Source organism: Ziziphus jujuba, chromosome 10 (genome assembly GCF_031755915.1).
Source record: "Ziziphus jujuba cultivar Dongzao chromosome 10, ASM3175591v1".
NCBI lineage: Eukaryota > Viridiplantae > Streptophyta > Magnoliopsida > Rosales > Rhamnaceae > Ziziphus > Ziziphus jujuba.
In genome coordinates, this window is record NC_083388.1 from 9,588,194 (window position 1) to 9,607,947 (window position 19,754).

Consider the following 19,754-nt stretch of genomic DNA (forward strand, 5'->3'; position numbering starts at 1 on the left):
TAGTCATTCTAAAAATTTATATGTTAAATAAAAAATAAATAAATAAAAATTTCAATCACAAGAGTTTACCTTATCATTAGAGTTAATCAAATTTTGAATTTTATCTTATATATAGAAGAGTGTGAATATTTCCATTAAATTATCCCAAGGAACAACCACACGAGTTTGTTCTAGTACTCCCTCCACAAATGGACTTGCTCAATTTGTGTACAAAAATATGAACCCATCAACCTTCCTTCATATGCTATGGATTTGGATTCTTACCCCCCAAAAAAAAAAATATATATATATATATATATATATATTTTTGCGCTATGGATTAAGATATTGGATACAAATCTTACGTTTTTATGGTTTAACATCCTTTAATTTCTATCCGCTTGATATGTGAGTGTCCTTTTTGTTTGTTTTTATTAGTTTGTATTTGAGATTCATTTATCCATTTTATATATATTTAGGTTGTATATATTAATTTTTCTTTTAATAATATATTGACATATCATTTTGTCATATGCTTATTTATCATTTGAAAACAGTTTGATTTTTTTTTTCTCATTATTGAAATGTTTTAACATCTAAGTGCTAAATTTAAATTGACATAAGAGTATTTACAAAAAAAAAAAAAATGACATAAATAAAAATTCTACACTTCTACACAAATGTAAAAAAATATAGTGTACAATTAAAAAGAAAATCATGTCCGAAAAATGTGTGGTACAAAGGCAACAACTTAACAAAACCAATCAAAGCGCTCTCATGGCCCACGCCAAATGAAAGCAAATGGAAGCAAAATCTTTCTTCAAAGGTTTACTTGATGGGTAGTAGCGGTAGCGGATGCATGAGCATTATTATTCCAAAGGCACCATGTGAAACAACAGTGAATCCAGTACAAAAATTTTGTCAAAACCAAACATTTTCTTGGAATGCTCTTATTTTTTCTTTCATTTGTATCAAACTTTGCCCAAATTGATGGGTTGGTGAGCAGTGACTCTTTACCAATTCAATCCTAATTGTAAGCGTCAAAAAGACCAACGACTATCCAGTAATAATACTATAAATATAAAAGATATTTATCAGATTAATTAAAATGCTTGCCAGCTCACTATGTTTTTCTTCTTTTTTTTTTTTTTTTCCCTAAGTTTCTTCCATGGTGGGTAATCAGTCAATATTTCGTACTTTTATATATATATTTTATGGGGTTTCCCTTTTAGGTATGGATGATGGCGTATCAATATAAGCAATAAAGTTCCTATTCAGCATTGGTTTTTAAAATTTTGGACAATTTGTTAATAAGTGCTTCAAACTTTTGAAAGAGTTTCTGACCAAATCCGAAACAATTAAGGGAGGAAGAAAGAAGCAAAAGTAGCAAAATTAGGTCAAATAAGATCTAGAAGCCTGTATAGAATGTTGAACTACACCTTGTTAACTCAAATTTAAAGTAATTCAGTTTTATCATCTCAAAATGGATCTCAAATATTTAATTGAAAAAAAACCTTTAAATGACGGTAATACTATAAATTCTAAATTTTTTTATCAAATGACATATGTATTCATATTTAATCTAAATATGAATTATTAAATCTTGAATAGAAAAAATACATTTAAAAGTATATTTTTAATATATAATTGATTGATGTATTTATATAATCTAAATATGAATTATTGAACCGAAAAAAGATATTTAAAAAAATAAATCAATAAAATATTACTACATCATTTATTAAGTTATTTAATCAATAAATTTAGTAATTATTTTAATTAATCTAGCATTGTTGTTTAAATAATATAACTACTGGATGAAAAAATGTACATATATAGTAATGCCTCTTTTTGAAATGATCCAATTGATAATAACTAATGATAATATCCTCCGATTCTGATTTTCCTTCATATTAAAACTTCCATTCCTAATTTATCAAAATATATATATATAGTTATCCTACTTTGGAAAGTAATATAAACTAAAAAATAAATAAAAATTTTAACTCGATAAATTAAATTCAATACAAACCAATAACCAATAAAATAATATGAATTGTTATTGACAAAAAAATAGGTAAGCATTTCAATAATATTGTTAAATATTTTAATATTTAGAAGTTCATTTCTTCATGTATCTTAATCTAAAAACAAGATACTTGTTTTTTATTACCAAAAAAGAAAAAAAGAGATACCCTTATTTTCGTTTCTATATATATATATTAATATCTAAATATAAAATTCTGAGCTTGGTATAAGATTTTTTCAAGGATTTTAAATCTTACACTCTAGTGGAAATAAGGAAGGAAATATGACGAATAAAAACCCACCAGCTTTCGTATCAGCCAGATATGGTATGTGACCATCGCCACCTCCACGTAGAGGATTGTTTCCTTCTTTTTTTTTTTTTGTTTCCCTTTTTTTTTTTTTTTTTTTAATTTTTGTGTTGTGTTGTTCATATATCATTGAGAAAACTCTAAAAAATAATCGTCAATCTCAATGTAAGCCACTCAACGCAACGTTATCTTCAACAACATACTTTGTCTTCAAAACAAAGTCTTTTTAAAATTTGCTTGTTTTTTTGGGGTAAATTCATTGACTGATAGGTTTTTGAATTTAATCTTTTCTAGCGCTAGGAAGGACAAACGGTTTTGCAACGTTAAAATTCCCACGACAGACAAATGGTGGATGTGCCTAGAAAGTCTGGCCAAGTTCAAAAATTGTCTGGTCCCACTTTTGAAATTTTACTAGATATATATATGTAATTAAAAAAAAAAAAAAAAGAGGTTGAGACTTGAGTCTTGAGAAGAAGATGCTGTTGGATTAGGCTTCAGTTTCATCATACATTTCAAATCCAAAATTTAAATGTAATAAAAAAGAAAATAATAATAATAAGAAGAAGAAGAAATTTGATAACTGAATAACAAAAAAACAAAAACAAAAAACAGTGACCCCACTATGAGGTTTAATGGAATGGGCCCCAATAAATGGCACTAAGTTTTGGAATCTTTGGACCACAAAAAAAATAAAATAAAAAATAAAAAAATATGATTCTCGTCTCTCACATGGAATGGAACTACATTTATTTTCTAGCTCTTATCTTATCTCAGCCTAAAATAAAGAACCATAAACAGAAAATGAATTCTACCCGACATGCAAGCAAACTTGAGCGTGTTTATTGAAAATCTAGACATTAAAACCCCATTATGTTTGTCAAATTGCTTGCTTTTAAAGAAAAATAAATAAAATAAAAAGTTACACAACGAAGGTGGAGGCAACTTTCGGCTGAATCGCGTGATAACAGCGACATTTCTTGTTGTTTAGGTAAAAGCTCATACACCTTTCATATTTCACAATTTGTATTCAATTTTTCTCACTTTGTTTTCTTTTGTTTAAATATCAAGCACTCTTCAAATCCTCCAAAACTTCATCATTTAACATTTGAAATTACTTCATTTAACTAACAAGCTTTTCCTGTTATCCAACTTTAGCTTTTTAGACACAAAATTATCACCACTAAAATCGATCTGTATCAAATAAATATCCGAAAGATAAGTTATCTAAATTTTTTTTAATTATTATCAATGATAAATAATATAGATGGTAATAAATAGATTGATAAAAGAACTTAAATTCTTACTAAAAGGATAAGATTTAAATTCCATCATCGATTAGGTTGGAGACTTAGTCAGAGCAGCAGAATTATAAATAGATGTACCAAGAGTATCTTGTCATTGCCTGATGGACTAGGCTTCTAGTTTGACCTATTTGAACAAGTTGTACCACTTTACCATGTACACTATTCCGTGTAAGAAGTGGGAGTCTACAATCTTGAAATATGCAGAAGCGAAATTTTGACGATGTAGCCAAAAATTGAATTTGACAAGCATTCTATGTAAGTTGCCTAAAACATATTCATATTTACATTGGCCTCCTATGAACTGCAGGCTGGTAATGAAAGCAAGGTACCTCTACCTCTTGGAGGCAAAATATATGACCTAGCTTGGTAATGATGCCAATACTTATGGATTGACAAGAGAACCTTGGAAGAACAAAACGGCAATTGAAGCAAACAGATGTTAAAAAGGGAAGAATGAGATCGCCCTTTTGGTATAACCAGCAATGGTATCTCCAACCCACATTGAATGATTACCAATATTGAGACACTCAGTGCACATGTAGAACGGACAAAAACAGATTGCCCCACAAATTTCCTCCACTAGAAGTACCCAGCAGCTTAATATCATTTTGCAGAATTTTTGTCAGTTTCTCCATTGAATTCTCAGTGTAAGTTTGAGTAAATATGTTGCAGAGAATTCATGGGTATCTCAACTCCACCACCACCACCATTACCCAAAAATGTATAGTAACTAAAAACCTCTATGAAAGAAAATAACAATTAGTGAAGAAAAATACCTTTCTTCTTTCTGGATTAATACACATGTAACATCTATCTTGAAAATTTTAAAAAGACTAAAAGAATTAACAAACGATCTAAGAGGTTTTATGAAAGATCTATTGCACAGTGGATTTCTTGTCCAGTGGTCTGAAAGCTGTAGGAGAAGAAGCCAATGGAAGTACCTGGGAAGAGCTTGAAGAGTACTGTGGTCTATGATGATGATGATGATTAAGCTCTCTCTCTTTGTTCTTCCCAACAATGAATGTTAAAAAAGATCCATCTTTCTGATCTTCTGCAACCGTAGTTGAATTGAATGGAGCTTGAGTTTTAGCCATGGAATCTTGAGCAGCAGAGCCACAGTTCTGAGATGCCCTTTTCTCAGCTTCTTCCATCAATCTTCTATACAGTTTTTCCTCTGCATCTCTCAGAAACTTGAACTTTGGAGGTGGTGAAGATTTAAACCGCTCCGCTTCAGTTGTTGTTGATTCAAAGAGGGGATTGAATCCATGGTGTTTGTAAGAATCCAGAGGATTCAAAGGAGAGGACTTTAACGGTGGGGAAGCCAAAGGGGTGAGAAATGGAGTATCCACAGCAACTATAAGATCACTCAAGCTTCTTGTTCTTGACCCTTTTCTGCTTCTATCTCCTCTGGATTTCCCATCTTCAGATTCCAAATCTTCCTTGGTTTCCTCTTTAATGGTGAAGAGGAATCTTGGTGGACCAGCAAGATTGTGAAGTCTCATGAGCTCTGATTCAACACCTTCTTCTCCATTGGTCTTGAGCAGCAAATCCTTTGTAGAACCACCAAGTTCAAGGTCAGGTTCATGACCATTAATAATGGCATCTGGGTGGTGGTCTCTAATTTCTTTAGTCTCATTTGTGTGCACAGGAGAGGGTCTCTTCCAGCAAACGGAATGAAAGAGTTCCTTTGCAAAGTTTCTGTATTCATCTTCAATCTCTCTGTCTGTGATTCTTTTCTTCTTCCACCATAACAAATAGTAGAGCTCTGCAACTAGTGCCAGTAAAAGACAACCAAAAACTATGCTCAGACTAAGACCTAACCCACTGAAAGATGTCATTTTTTTTCTTCTTTTGCCTAGGAATTTCACATCCGCAGAAGGGCTATAGAAACCTGGATTTATAAATCAGTCCAAAGATTCTAACTTACCCGTTATGAAATGAATTATCTCTAAAGGAAAAAATATCAGAAGCAGAAGAACCAAAATGATAAGAAACTTAAATGCAAAAAAATTGAAATCTAATAAAATCCAATACTAGAATATTTTTACTTTAGGAAATTAATATTAAATATGCTTTCAATACTAAGAAAAAAAATAAATAAGTAAATAAAACACAGAAACCCCAGAAGAAGACCCTTATTGAACAGCATAGAAAACTCCTCCTTTTTGTGGAAATTCACATTATAAATATCTTTCTTATAGCCTGAAGCACACGGCACGAGAAAAACCAGGTACCGTATGAAAATTACACAACTTTTTTTTTGAAAACAAAAAACTACCTTATAAATGAGACCCTCAGAACCAGAACCACAAATAGTGCAAAACCCATGGAAGTTCTTGTAAAATAATAAAAACCATTTTGGGACACAGGTAAAGTTAAAATTTTGACAGAACCAGGGTGGCTGAGACACAGAGAGAGAGAGAGAGAGAAGCTTTTATCCTGATTTTCCTGAAGAGGCGCTTATATGATTAGAGGATGGGCAAATCTTTTAGGCACAGACTGGTTAGTGTGTGTAGGGCAAAAGGTTGGAGAGCAGCTCACATGGGGCTTGGAAAAGCGTGTGTATTATTTTAAATCATATCAATGAAAAAGTGTGTATAAAAAGAAATGCTGTATTTTTTTCCTTTTTTTCTTTTCTTCTTTATAAAATTTTTACTTTATTTTATTTTATTTTACTCTATCTTTATCAGTGTAAAATGGTTGAAAAAAAAAAATATATATGTGTAAATACCAACTATGAAAGAATGGATACTAATTGCGTCACCGGTGCCACGTACACACGTAGTCCAGTTTGAATGAAGTAGGCAGCGACAAAGAAAAACACCCCTCACCCATGTACAATCTAGCTGGCCTTCATCTGGTTGGAACAGAAAATTAAAAGCTTTTGGTACCCAACAAAGAATTTTAATTTACCTTTTTTTTATTTTTTCTTTTTTTTTTTCGTTTTGATGGTGGTGTGGGGTGGTGGCGTAGCCGACTGTCCTCGCTGCTTCTTTGCAAACTTTGTTGAATTTGCCCTAAAAATAATAGCTGTCTTTTTATTTTTTTCTTTCTTTTTATTTTTATTTTTATTTTTGGTTTTTGGCTTTTTCATCTTTTGGATTTAATTCGTAAAGTGGGAAAGAGAGAGATTGAAAAAAGGAGTACAAATCATCTGATTTCTAGTATACATGCTGCTACTTTTTTTTTATGGTACATCGTTGGACATTACTATTTTATTTATAAATATATTTTATGTATTTATGTAGTTATAATAAAATCCCTTTAAATGAATATATATGGTATTATAAAAAATTATTTATTTAAAAAAGTTATTAATTTATTGATAAATAAATAATTTATTGCTTTACTCTCTACTTATGGAAAGTTTTCGCATCAATTGATAATTTTTATTTCAATTGTTTTTTTCTCGTACATCCTTAAAAAAAATATTTAGATATATATTTTAGAATAAAAAAATATATCAAGTAATTTTTTTTTATTATGCATGATAAATGTTGATATATATTGAGTGATTTTTTTTACAATTTCAAAATAACTTTTTACAGTTTTATTTTTTATATACTACTACTTAAATATATAAAAAATATAAAATTACTTAATACAATATTGTTTATTTCTGAAATATTACTAATTTATATCATCTCAAAATTATATATCTCTTACACATAAATTTTTTTTTTTACAATTCTAAAATAATTATATATAATCCCATAAAAATTAATTTTATTAAAATATTTTTATTCTTTTTTTTTTTATTTCTCGTTTTGAATTAGGGTTGATTTTTATTTTTTTATATTTTTTTAATAATATAAAATGTTATTTATTTGAAAGCAAAAAATCAATGAACAATGGAGGGTACTGGAGATTGAGATTGATATGACCATCTCATTTTTCAAGATAATTGTTCTTTTCAAGACCAAAAAGTTTTATTATTATTTTTTCATCTTATTTTTCAAGACAATTCCATTATCTATGTCTTTTTCATCCTACATATTTTTACACTTAATTACATATGAAGTATCAATGATTGAAAAAAAAAAATTGGCATATTTCATGACGTATGGTATTTAATATTTGTATATTCATACAATGTTCGATAGATAAAAGCTAAACATTTTAATAATGTTCGGATGGACGCTTTTGAACAATTAAAAAAATGTTCAGTTTTAAACTTCGGTAAAAGAAAAATTCTAAATATCTTAATAATGTTCAGATTGACGCTTCTGAATAATTAAAAAATGTTCAATTTTAAACTTCTATATAAAATATGAATTTTAATATACTAGGATCAAATATAAGAGTGTTGTTCCTATCTGATTGTTGGTAAGCGATTAAAAAAAAAAAATTTCAAACTAAAGCAATCATCACAATATAAAAAAAGATAAAGAAAAAACTAAATTCATCTTACTGTTTCATATTTTTAAGCTTCCATAATTTGTGAATAATTATTATATCTGCAATCCTAATTTTAAATGGAATATAAATTAGATGAATATATTTAAAATATTATTTGAGAGAAAGAATGAGACTTTATAAAGAAATTATTTAAATAAATTTAGTTAACAAATATCCTTAATAGTATTTTTAAATAGAAATAAAAATATAAATCAATAATAAAACTGTATAGAATGCAAATGGTAGTGCAATTAGAACTACTTTATATATTATTTATTTATTATAAATTTAATTAAATATTAATTTATATATTAATAGGTTTTAAAAGATTTTTGAAAAAAATTATTATCATTTACCAAATTTATTAATTTCTTACAAGGGTCCAAATTAAAAGCAAACAAATTAATTTATTTAACGAATTCATTCATTCAAAAGATACTCATTTATGGAGCTTTTACTATACAAACTTTTTTTTATATAATTATTTTACTATTCACATGGAAGTAGATGAATGGTGGAACAGACAATGAGATGTATGCTATGACTTCACAAATAAGGGCGAGTGAATTACTTTAATATACAACACCACAACTGTTATCCTCTTATAATGGTAGTGATACACATTACCCAAAAAACAAAAAATAATGGTAGTAATACATAATAATCCGCAAATGGATAAACAAAGGATGGAGGAAAAAAGAAGAAGATGAAAATGGATAAATAGATTCTTATTGATTGAAAATAACAGAGTCATCAATTTGACAAGGTCTGTATAAATTGAGGATATGTATAATTTTTCATAAATTTATTTGCTCAAATTAATTTTTAAAAATGAATTTGTTGCTGTTGTAATGAATAAAAAATATAAATTTTCACAAAGCTTTGTTTAATTTGTTTTTTTTTTTTTTTCCTAACTTATTTCATTTCTTTTCCCCTAGGAGATTTATTTCAACCAAATTGATGAAACTTTACGAATATTGGTAATGATTAAAAACAACAACAATACTATTTTCATACTGTACCATATAATACTTTATTTTATTTTCTGCTTTTGGTTTTTCTTGCTATTCTTTTTCTTGTCAACCTACAATGCTTGTGGATGAAAGTTATTGTGTACTTGAACACCGGCTGAAAACGTATATGAGAGAGATATGGGAACTGTGATGATAACACATTTTGGGGCCAATAATAGTAGAGCAAGGCCCATCTCTTTAAGACCTACGATATTTATCGTTTCTACATAGTCATCAAACCATGGACCAAGTGGGTCCAAAATTAGGTTGAGTGGGCCTAATCAAATGACTAATGAGTGACATTTGAGAGGTCATTTCAAACTGCTTATGATTTGGCCGATCATAATAAACTGGCCTCCTATTTCCAATCCAATGTGAGCTGATTTAGGCGATATGGTGGATGTCTAATGACTTTGTCCCTTCTTTATACCTTCATATACCCTTGATTTTTTATAGTAGTTTCGACAAATTCACTGAACAAAGATTATTATGAAAGTGCATTGTATATTATTACCAACAAAAAAAAAAAAAAAAAGGTGCATTGTATATATCAAATTAAAAGCAATTATATAAAAGAATGGATCCAAGGCTTGGCTTTTTGTTTATGGACCAACATAGAAATGTGCATGTACACTTTATCTTATATAGTGTGTAACCACGGAGAGAAAAGGGTATTTCCAATGCAACACGTCTTTGGGGACTTAAAAAAGTAAAATTATTTTGTTTAAAAAATGATATTAATTGCTCATGGAAATATCAATCATGGTGGGTCACATATTATGATTGAATACCACTTAAAGGCAGTTTGGGCCTTACGGAATTAAATTGTGGAAGAGTGTTGAGATACACAACAATTAGGGTAAATTTTTTAAAACATTCATTCGATGATGGTGTTAATTAAACTAATATTTGATTGACAAAAACTTATGGTTTTTAGATAGGGAGAGAGCATGAGAAAAAAAAAATACATAAAAAAGAAAATAGAGGAATATGTGTAATTTGTATAGGGGATTAATATTGTTATAATTTTTTTTATAGAGGATTAATATTGGTCACCTACCTTTCAATTGGGCCTAAATATAATTTAACCCCTTTTAGCTTTAAAAATATTATGAACCTCAAAGAAATGAAACAAGGAAAACAAACCCCTTGTTTATCAAAAAAAAAAAAGGAAAAAAAAAACACATTTACAACTTAGTGCCCTCTAGTTTGGAGAAATATATTTTCTACCTTCAAATTTGAAAATTTCAATTTTAGCCTTCAAGTTTTAATTTGTTGCATTTTGATCCAACTGGAATTATTGGCTAATGGTAATTAACAATTTTGTCATATTTAACCAATATTAAATGCAATTTGTTATAATTAAGACTCTCTAATTTTAATTTGTTGTAATTTGACTCTCTATTTTAAAAAAATTACGTTTAATGCTCTTGAACCATTAACCACAAGAACGGAACCAGAACGTTTAGTCCAGGGGAAAGAAGTGTAAAAGAAAAAAAATTATAATAATTCAAATGTGAAACTTTTTTCTATGTTGTAATAATAATAATAATAATAATAATAATAATAATAATATTATTATTATTATTATTATTATTATTATTATTATTATTATTATTATTATTAATAATAATAAAGAAAGGGTGCAAAGTTAATACAACTAGGAAGGAAAAATGTGATGCAAAGAAAATTGGGAAAAAAATATTGAAAAATATCATAAATGTTTGTCTATGGTGGACCAATTTTGCAAAAATCTTGGTATATCGTAACAATAAATTTCATGAAACTATATATGGTAGCTTATTATTGTGGGGGGCCAACACTTTCCTTTTTCTTTATTTTAGAATTCTTTGGAATACTATAAAAGCGAAAAGTATTGAGTTTTGGAAGGAGGGTGGCCATGGCCGCTTTTTGCCTATATGCAATTCCATTTATGATTAACTTCCATGTGTTAAAATTTTGAAAAATGCTATTTGTTTATTATTGGTATATGATCACCATTAAAATCTATATATCATTTTAATAGTTATTATTAAATGATTATTTTTAAAATTTTAAAATAATAAAATTAAATATCTCAATTAAAATTTATTATATAAAATTGTAATGGTGACAAATCACAAAATTTTAAAAATCCATTTGGACTAAAATGGAATATATTTGGGATGTTTTATATTTGAGGGCCAAAAGTGTATACTTTTTATACACAAGTTATTAAAATGCAATTAATTTAACAAAAAATCATTAACATTTCTTTTCTAGTTTTTAAAAAAACATTATTTTTCTCCTTTATTATTTTATATATACATCAATCATTAATATCATCTAGAGTCCCTTATGTGAATGCTAGATGTAATATTTAACATATAAGAGTTTAAATTATAAATTAATGCAAATTTCATAAATCTAGATTAAACGTTGAAGGTGTCTATGAATGTGAAAAGGATTTGCAAAATGTAGAGAGTATTTTGTGAGCCAACAAAAAAATTAAGTTTTTTTTTTTTTTTTGGAAAAAAAGAAAAAAAGAAAAAAAGAAAATTGCTGTTGAATAATGATACTTTCCACTCGTTGGGCCATCAAACTTATGAAGACAGTAAAACATAGTAGCAAGTTTAATTATAATCAGACTTTAACTTCTTCTCTTTTCTTTTCTTTTTATCTTCTTTATTGAACTAATTTGAGTAATGTAGTTGATGAGTAGTCAATTGAAAGTGCAAAGTAATTATGGTCATAATTGTGACCATTCATTTACTGTAAATAGAGGCCCATTGTATAATGTATGTCAAAGTCATAAAAAAAAAAGGTTAAATTAATAAATTATATAATAATGTCATTGAGATTTTTTTTTTTTAACTAGTTTTAGTCCCGTTAAATTTTAATATTAATTTTATAATTTAGCAATATAATTAAAAAATTGCAAATAAAATTAAGTAGAAATATAACCGGTAATATATTAATTGAGGATTAAAAATAAGAAATAATTTAATTTTTTTTTTCCCTTAAAACAATATATTTCTTCAAATGACACCGAATAGTACAACCAAGAACCGACCCTAAAAACTGGGCAAGCGAATAAAACAAACACAAGTAATGAAAATATCAAAAACGACAACTAGAAGAAAAAAATATAATTAAAAAAAAAAAAAAAGTGAATGTATGATCAATGTTTGGCTAAAATTTGCCAAACAACTGAGCCAAATACATGAGGTTAAAGTAGCAACATAGAGAAAGAGCAACCTATAACCTAATTGAAAGAGAGAAAAGAGACAGTCAAAAAGGAAGCTCTGCGTGATCTATAAGACTACTATATACACCAACCTGCATCGAATTTGACGAAGCAGGAAAAAAGGTGTCACAGAACAGCTGAATAGGGCGGTTAACGAGGCGGCGCTGAAAGGTGGCGGCACCTTATATTTTGCGACAATCAAATAACAGTACCAGCCTTTTATATTAGAATTATAATATACATTAAAGCCTATTATATTTCTGGTTATGTTTTCTTCCCCCCCCCCCCCCCCCAAAAAAAAAAAAAAGAAAAAAAAAAGAAAAAAGAAAAAAGAAAAGAAGGCCTTTTTATATTAGCGCTAGCCAGGTGCATAACCATATTATTTATGCATTATTATATAAAACTACACGCATCACGCATGCATGAAAATACGAAATGCACCACCTATTATCCGAGAAAAATTTACATGTATCGGTTACACTACAATATGTGTTCGTTAACAGTTATTTATCATGTGTAACTCTATATTGAATAATAAATTATTAAATATTTAATTATGATTGATTTGTTGCACTATGCTATCCATGTAAATATTACAATCAAATTATTTTCATATTCATGGATGGCCTGCTTTTCTTGTTGTATTATTGTTTGTCGTCAAACAGAGTCTATTATAAGGGTTACTGGGGTGTGTGTGTGTGTGTGTGTGCATGGTGTGTTTGGTGTGTTTCTCTCTCTCTCTCTCTCTCTCTCTCCCCCCACGTTCTCCTTTAACCACCTTCTTAATCTCTTCTATCCTCCAGTTTGTCTGGCTTTCGTTTTGAATATTGCGATGTATTAACTTGTCATCAATAAATATGGAATTTGCAGCTGACATGACAATAATGGATTTAGTTGCATTTAAATTCATTTTGACTTTTTAAAATTAAAAGATATTGTCATAGCAAGTTTCTAAACTATATAAGTTGTATCATTTAACTCTCCAAACCTTTCTTTTAGCAATTAAGTCCTCAAACTCATTACAATAGTGCATCGTCAGGAGAAAATCAAAATTCGATCCAAATGGATAACAGCATATGCACCTGACAGTCAGGTGGCCATTGGACAAAGATATTGAAGGTCATTTGCCACCTATATTCTCATACTTCCTCATAAATCGGTCATTTATTCAGGAAAATTCTAACTCCGCTGACTGGTAAAATCTCCATATCTCCATCTTATACATCTATGTGTTTGGATTTTAGTTGACAAATTTGAACTTTCTTTTTTTTTTTTTTTTGGTTCAACAAATATATATATATATATATTTGGTGTGAAGGTTCAAGATGAAGAAAGGCAAATTGGAGAAGTTTGACATGCTTATGGCTCTGTGCAGGCAAAGATTGATTCAAATTCCAATTGGTATTGGGTTTCTGTATTTAATGCTTGTCATTGTGGAAATTCCACTTATGTACAGAGGTGGGCTGTTTTTTAGGAGTCTAATGCTTGACATGCTTATGGCTCTATCCAATATGCTGAATATGGAGGAAAACTTGAAGAAAGAGAAAATTCGACTCATAAAAGCTAAGTCAGAAAACCACCAAAAACGGAATTAGTAGAAGAAATGGATTTGGTGTTAATTTACAACGAAAATCTGAAAAATGAAAAAAAATAAATAAATTAATAAAAATCCCTATGAGTAAGAGCGGATCCAAATTCCAAACCCCATACAAATTCAACCCCATAAAATCTTTAATATTTTATTTTTCTACTCTTAAAACAAAAGTTGAATTTTATTTATTTTATATGATTTCCATTTAAAAACGGGATTAAATTTTCATAAACAAATCATCTCAAACCATCATCGTTAAAGCCAAAGTTGCATAGTTTTATCACAGGGAATGGGAAAATTATGGGTGGCAAGTGACCTTTAAATACCTTTGTCAAATGGCCATATGACTTTTTCGTACACATTCTATTAGAGATTTAGATTGAATTTTAATTTTGTTTTTGATTATATACAATTGTAATGAGTTTAAGGATTTAACTATTACAAAAAAAAATTTTAGGGAGCTAAATGATGCAACCTATATAGTTAAAGGACTTGCTGTAGCAATTTCTCTAAAATTAAAAAAGGTGAACATATAATTCATAAAGAATAGCATTTTATTAATTTTCGTTTTTTTTTTCTTTTGCTTTTGCAGTTATTGTAATTGAGTATATTTGGGTTAATAAATTTGGTGAGGTGGCATACAGTTGTAGTTACGAAGTGGAAAATCAAGATCAAGAGTATACTTGAGCAGTAGGGAGTCAGGGTATTAACTAAAGTTTTGGGGGAAAGAAAAAAAAATTGGAACAGAATTTGAATGAAGTTGTTCCTAAAATCTATTGTGGAATTGAGTTCAATAATACCATAAATTTTGAAAAAAAATAAAAAAATCAAAGTACTCAATAGACCAATTATGGCCATTATAAGAAAAAAAAATAATAATAATAATAAATAAATACAGTTGCTGCATAAGTGCTAGCTCGCGCGCGGTAGCGATTTCCAATGGAGAATATATAGAGGTGAGATCCAATTTAATAGTAATTAAGGAAATACATATTTGTAGAAAATGGCGTTTGAGTGCTTTCAAATACTCTTCAATTGTGGAGCAATAACATCAACGTAAAGTTTTTTTTTTTTTTTTTTTTTTTTGACATTCTCAATCATTAAAGTAAAAAGGCACAAGAATTAAATTATTATAATGAAGTTCATAATTAATTATAATGTTTACTTTGTTCTGTAAAATATAAAAAGCACTATTTTGTATTTTCAAAAACCAGAAAATTTGTATTGCTGAACCCAAAATAATTTGATTATCAATTAGTTCGTTCTCTCTGTTACTCTTTTCATTGATTTTTGCATGTGGTCTACACAATCAGACGTACATCCAGATGATATTTTCAATACAGATATGAAACCAAACCATTATTATGATAAAGTTTTATGCTACAAATGTTATCTGTTTTCTATACTCAATAAAAAAACACAAAACAGAGAAGGCAACGACAAAATTAGCTAACAGCAACTAGTACAGCCTCAGGAGAAATGGCCCGGATAAACATCAGCAGCATTGATTTTAGCATCATTTGCGGAGACTGGCGCTGTTGGAGCCTAATATTTGTAGTCTTTTTTTATTTTTTTAATTTTTATTTTTAATATTAATAATATATATATATATATATATATATAGTCTTTTGGTGGTCGAGTTATGGTGATCTTTTGTGCTTCAATTATTCTTGAAAAGTCTCTTGCTTTGTGGGCACAGACATGAGACAAAAAAAAGCTTGTTTGTTCCCTCTATAATGTTCTTTTAGCTGGCGCTATACCAGGAATAGGTCAAGCGATAGAGTCATCAAACTTCTATTTTGCCCAGAAATAAAATATCTTATGATTTCTTATATCCATATATTTGATGGCAATGGCAGAGATATTGAAGACCTTCAATTTGTTTGGCAAACTTTAAGTCTCAATGTGTTGCTAATAAAGGGGCTATAATTCTCGAGCAACTATAGAAAATATATATATGTATATATATAAAAATATACACATATGCAACGTATTTTGTAGATATATAGAATGCTCTTTCTCAATTTTCATAGTTCATTTATGCGTAATGGTAAAGTTTTTGCTTCAACAATCACAAAAGAACAAGCTTTGTTTTTTGTTTTTTTTTGATACAGCACGAAAGAAAAAGATTCTACTGTAATAGGGAAGATGAAATAGATGAATTTAAGCAGTACATTTTTTTTTTTTTTTTTTTTTAAAGTAGGTACTAGCGGTACTTCAAACAACAAATCAAGAACAGGTACCGATCAAAACATTTAACACATTTCATAGTACTTTTTTGTCTGAAGCAGAATCTTTTTAACCAATGAAGCAGATATATCTATATCAAGATACTGGAGATGAGATTTGTGTAATTTAACCGAAAACATTTTCGATCAGTTTTCAGTTGAATTCAGTTAAGACCTTAGAGAAATTCTTTGAGAAATACATATAGTTTAAGCATACAAAATCCCTTTTAACTCACTTGTACTTAACACATTAGAACATTTAAGCAAACATGAAAAAGTGTGCCTTATTCCGAGTTCTAGAGCCACATGATGAACAACCTGATATAAAGTATGAAAGCATATTTTAAATTAATTCTATATGATGTAACTTGAGTAAAACAAGTTAACAAATCCATCAAATTCACTCAGTATTAGTTCCAATAATTAATATTGAATGCCTCTGAAACTGTCCCCCTTGAGATTGTTCTCCTTTTTCCTGTCGCAGGCTTTGTTTTTATCTAAACACCAATATTCTCCAAATTCAATAGACGGCAATTTGTTTACCGAAAGCATTTGTACATATTTTCTCAGGAACCAAACACGGTATACAATATATACAATGTCAAGAGGATTTGAATAAAACAATAGTTACAATACCTTTTTCCTGAGGCTGCATCTTCATATAATCTGGTTCAGGAGCTGTGGTTGGTGCATAGTAAGAAGTGATAGTGAAGAAGCTGGTGTGCACTCAACTAGACTACTCTCTCTCAGCCATAAACGCCAATATATCCTCTTAACTTCTAACCATTCGCCATTCACCAAACAAAACACAGCCTAGAGTGCCATAGACCCTTCATCTTCATCACTCTGCAAACCCATCTCTGCTCTCACTTCAATTCCCAAAGCCTAGCCCTTACCTACACCTTACAACCCAACCGCCTGTCTTTTTTCTCCCCCAATGACTTTTCTACCCTTTCAATCTCAATTCTCTGTCATTCCCGAGACACATCTAACACATTAAGGAACAAAAAATATCACCCTCACACCCTTCATAGAACATAGCAAAAGGGTTTATGGGCTCCATTGTCATTTTAACAGATTTCGAACCACGAAAACCATCCTCTAAAGCCTCTCTCTCTCCTCAGCCGCTACCCGCCATGTTTTCAGAGATATCCAGCGCCAAAAACAATACGCATGTCAATCTCTCTTACCCGCATTCGTTTGACTCTCTATGTCCCTCTATAAATGAGTACAAAAGCCATGCAAGAAAAATAAAAATAAAAAAAGTAACCGTTCAAAACCCTTTTTGTGTGTCTTCCATCTCTATTTTTCTCTCTGGCTATTTTATACTATAAAAACGAGAAACTCCATTAAGGAAAAACCCAGCTGAGAATTTTTACAAGCACATGGAGGGTGACAACATTGTAAACAACGGTAGTGGTGGTTCCGGTGGAACTCCGGCGAGTTCACGGTGGAACCCCACAAAGGAGCAGATAAATATGCTAGAGAATTTGTATATGCAAGGGATAAGAACACCCAGTGCCGAGCAAATACAGCAGATAACAAGCAGGCTGAGAGCTTTCGGTCACATAGAGGGTAAGAATGTCTTCTATTGGTTTCAGAATCACAAGGCCAGGCAAAGGCAGAAACAGAAGCAAGAAAGCTTGGCTTATATCAATCGGTTTCTTCACAGGACTCAGCCAATTTTTCCTTCTCATCCTTGCTCTAATGGTTAGTTTTTTTTTTTTTTTTTTAATCAATTTTTTTCTTTTTGGGTTCTCTTGTTTATTTCTTCGTTCTTGTTCTTTTTGTTCTTCTTCTTTTTTTTTCTGTTTATAAGTTCTTTTTCGTTGCAGAGTTCGTGTGTTTTTATTTGCTTTGATTATTTTATTGTATATTTTTGTATTTTAGCTCCAAGCTTTCTGTTCATGCAAACAAGCTCGTTTAATGTGTAACTGAATATAATAAATATATAAATAGAATATAAAGTTTAGAACTCTGAATTTCACTCTCTTTAATATAAAGTTTTTTTCTAACCATTGTCATTGAGGCATTGGGTAAAAGGCCTATCATATTTAAAACTTTTATCAACACAATGACCCGTCTCTTTCCAACTGCTTTTTGCTGCCCTGCCAAGCCTTTGGATAAGAAGAAGAATCTAATTGCATGTTCCTTTTGCTTGTTAATTAGTTAATCTGAAATGGGGTTCTTCTTTTTTTTTTTTTTTTTATAATATATATATATATATATATGTATATTTTCAGTGGTTTGCGGTCCATATTTCTTACCGGTACAGTCTGATATGGGCTTCAATCAACAACATATTCCAAAAGTGCCTCTATCAGGAGGCATAAGGAGGAGACTAAAAACCCATCAGAAAATGGACAAATCAAGAACCAGCTGTGGAGTAGCTGTGTCTCAGCAAGTCACAAACCGAACGATCAGCAACCCCATTAATCAAGAAACACGTGCACTCTTTCCTTTGCACCCAACAGGGATTTTACAAGGGAAAGAGGACCAAAACCACCTTTGTGTTTTGGCTGATCAGACTAGTACTTCTCCGACTACCACTGCTACACCTTCTAGCTCTTCTGAGGTTGAAGAAAGTCCAGCTGGTGATCACCAATATTTCTATAACTTTTTCTGTGGAGAACAAGGTTTTTGTGACAGTAGTACTACTACTATTACTACCACCACCACTACTGATTGAACCGTGAAAACCTTGGATATGACAGATCAATTATTGATCTAGTGGTTTTTTGTTTCTTAGGGTGTAATTTTCAAATGGGGTTGCAGAGATATGGTAAAATGTTCCAAAAGTCTTCGGTGATCTATTTCTTTTTCTTTTCCACACACACACACCCCCCCCCCCCCCCCCCCCCCCCCCCCCCCTCTCCTGTTTTGTTGAAAACCTATTTTGGATTTGAGTAAGATAAATAAGATGAGCTTTTTGCTCTAGTATTTTACTCAAATGGGGTTGAAATTCTTTTGAGGATTTCGTGCCGTGGAGTATTTGGCTTCAAAGTTTTTTTGGTCTGTATAGAGAAACAAATATGACATCGGAATATGCATTCAATCCATTAGAACAAACAAAAATAATTGTTTTTATTAGAAGGACAGCAGAGATAGAGACAAATGGGTGAGTGAAACAGGTTAAATTTCCATTTTGCGGTTCCTGTTTATGCAGGAAAACAAATCAATACTTTGAATTTTCATACAAGATTTTGGGAAAATAATTAGATAGTCTTTTTTTAAATATTCTCTTTGGCTGAAAAAGAAATGTTTAGATAAAGCAAGGAGCTCATTTACACCCCCCACCCCCAACCAAAAAACAAAACAAAAAAAGATGAAGCAATGAGCCTACAATGACCATATATATTATACCTTAGATTACTACTAAAACATATATAATATTAAGCTTGCTGTCAACATGATGTATATAACTTTTGCAAATTTTCTTCCAATGTCATGAAGAGACCAAGTTGATGGAGACACGTATATGCATCCCATTAACATTATTACTAATTTGTTATTTCGTGACATCGCGTATTGCTAATTAATTATGCATCTTTTCCAAAAAGAAAGTCATTTTTCATAGTTTTAAATATCAATGTCAATTGTTTACATGATAATTTTTTTACACGTATTATATATGTCATATTATATCATAAAGCAGCATGTCATGTCGCAACTAATAAAG

The 19,754-nt window shown here is 29.9% G+C and overlaps 2 protein-coding genes across 2 annotated transcripts; one reads left to right on the forward strand and one right to left on the reverse strand.

The window, feature by feature from the left end:
• Positions 1-4,378: 4,378 nt before the first annotated feature.
• LOC107411112 (uncharacterized) lies at positions 4,379-6,203 on the reverse strand. Its single transcript, XM_016018631.4, has one exon. The coding sequence runs from the start codon at positions 5,455-5,457 to the stop codon at positions 4,495-4,497; it is 963 nt and encodes a 320-aa protein (XP_015874117.1). The 5' UTR covers positions 5,458-6,203; the 3' UTR covers positions 4,379-4,494.
• A 10,360-nt stretch (positions 6,204-16,563) lies between these two features.
• LOC107411082 (WUSCHEL-related homeobox 2) lies at positions 16,564-18,886 on the forward strand. The gene is made up of 2 exons (XM_048467892.2): positions 16,564-17,785; positions 18,319-18,886. Exons 1-2 carry the CDS (start codon positions 17,461-17,463, stop codon positions 18,762-18,764), a joined length of 771 nt encoding a protein of 256 aa, XP_048323849.2. The 5' UTR covers positions 16,564-17,460; the 3' UTR covers positions 18,765-18,886.
• Positions 18,887-19,754: the final 868 nt, after the last annotated feature.

What these genes read in the sequence shown, in the direction of transcription:
- LOC107411112 (XM_016018631.4), bottom strand. Translation starts at nt 5,457, where the DNA reads ATGACATCTTTCAGTGGGTTAGGTCTTAGTCTGAGCATAGTTTTTGGT.
- LOC107411082 (XM_048467892.2), top strand. Translation starts at nt 17,461, where the DNA reads ATGGAGGGTGACAACATTGTAAACAACGGTAGTGGTGGTTCCGGTGGA. An exon ending in TTCTCATCCTTGCTCTAATG is followed by an intron (nt 17,786 to 18,318) that starts GTTAGTTTTTTT and finishes GTATATTTTCAG; the next exon opens with TGGTTTGCGGTCCATATTTC.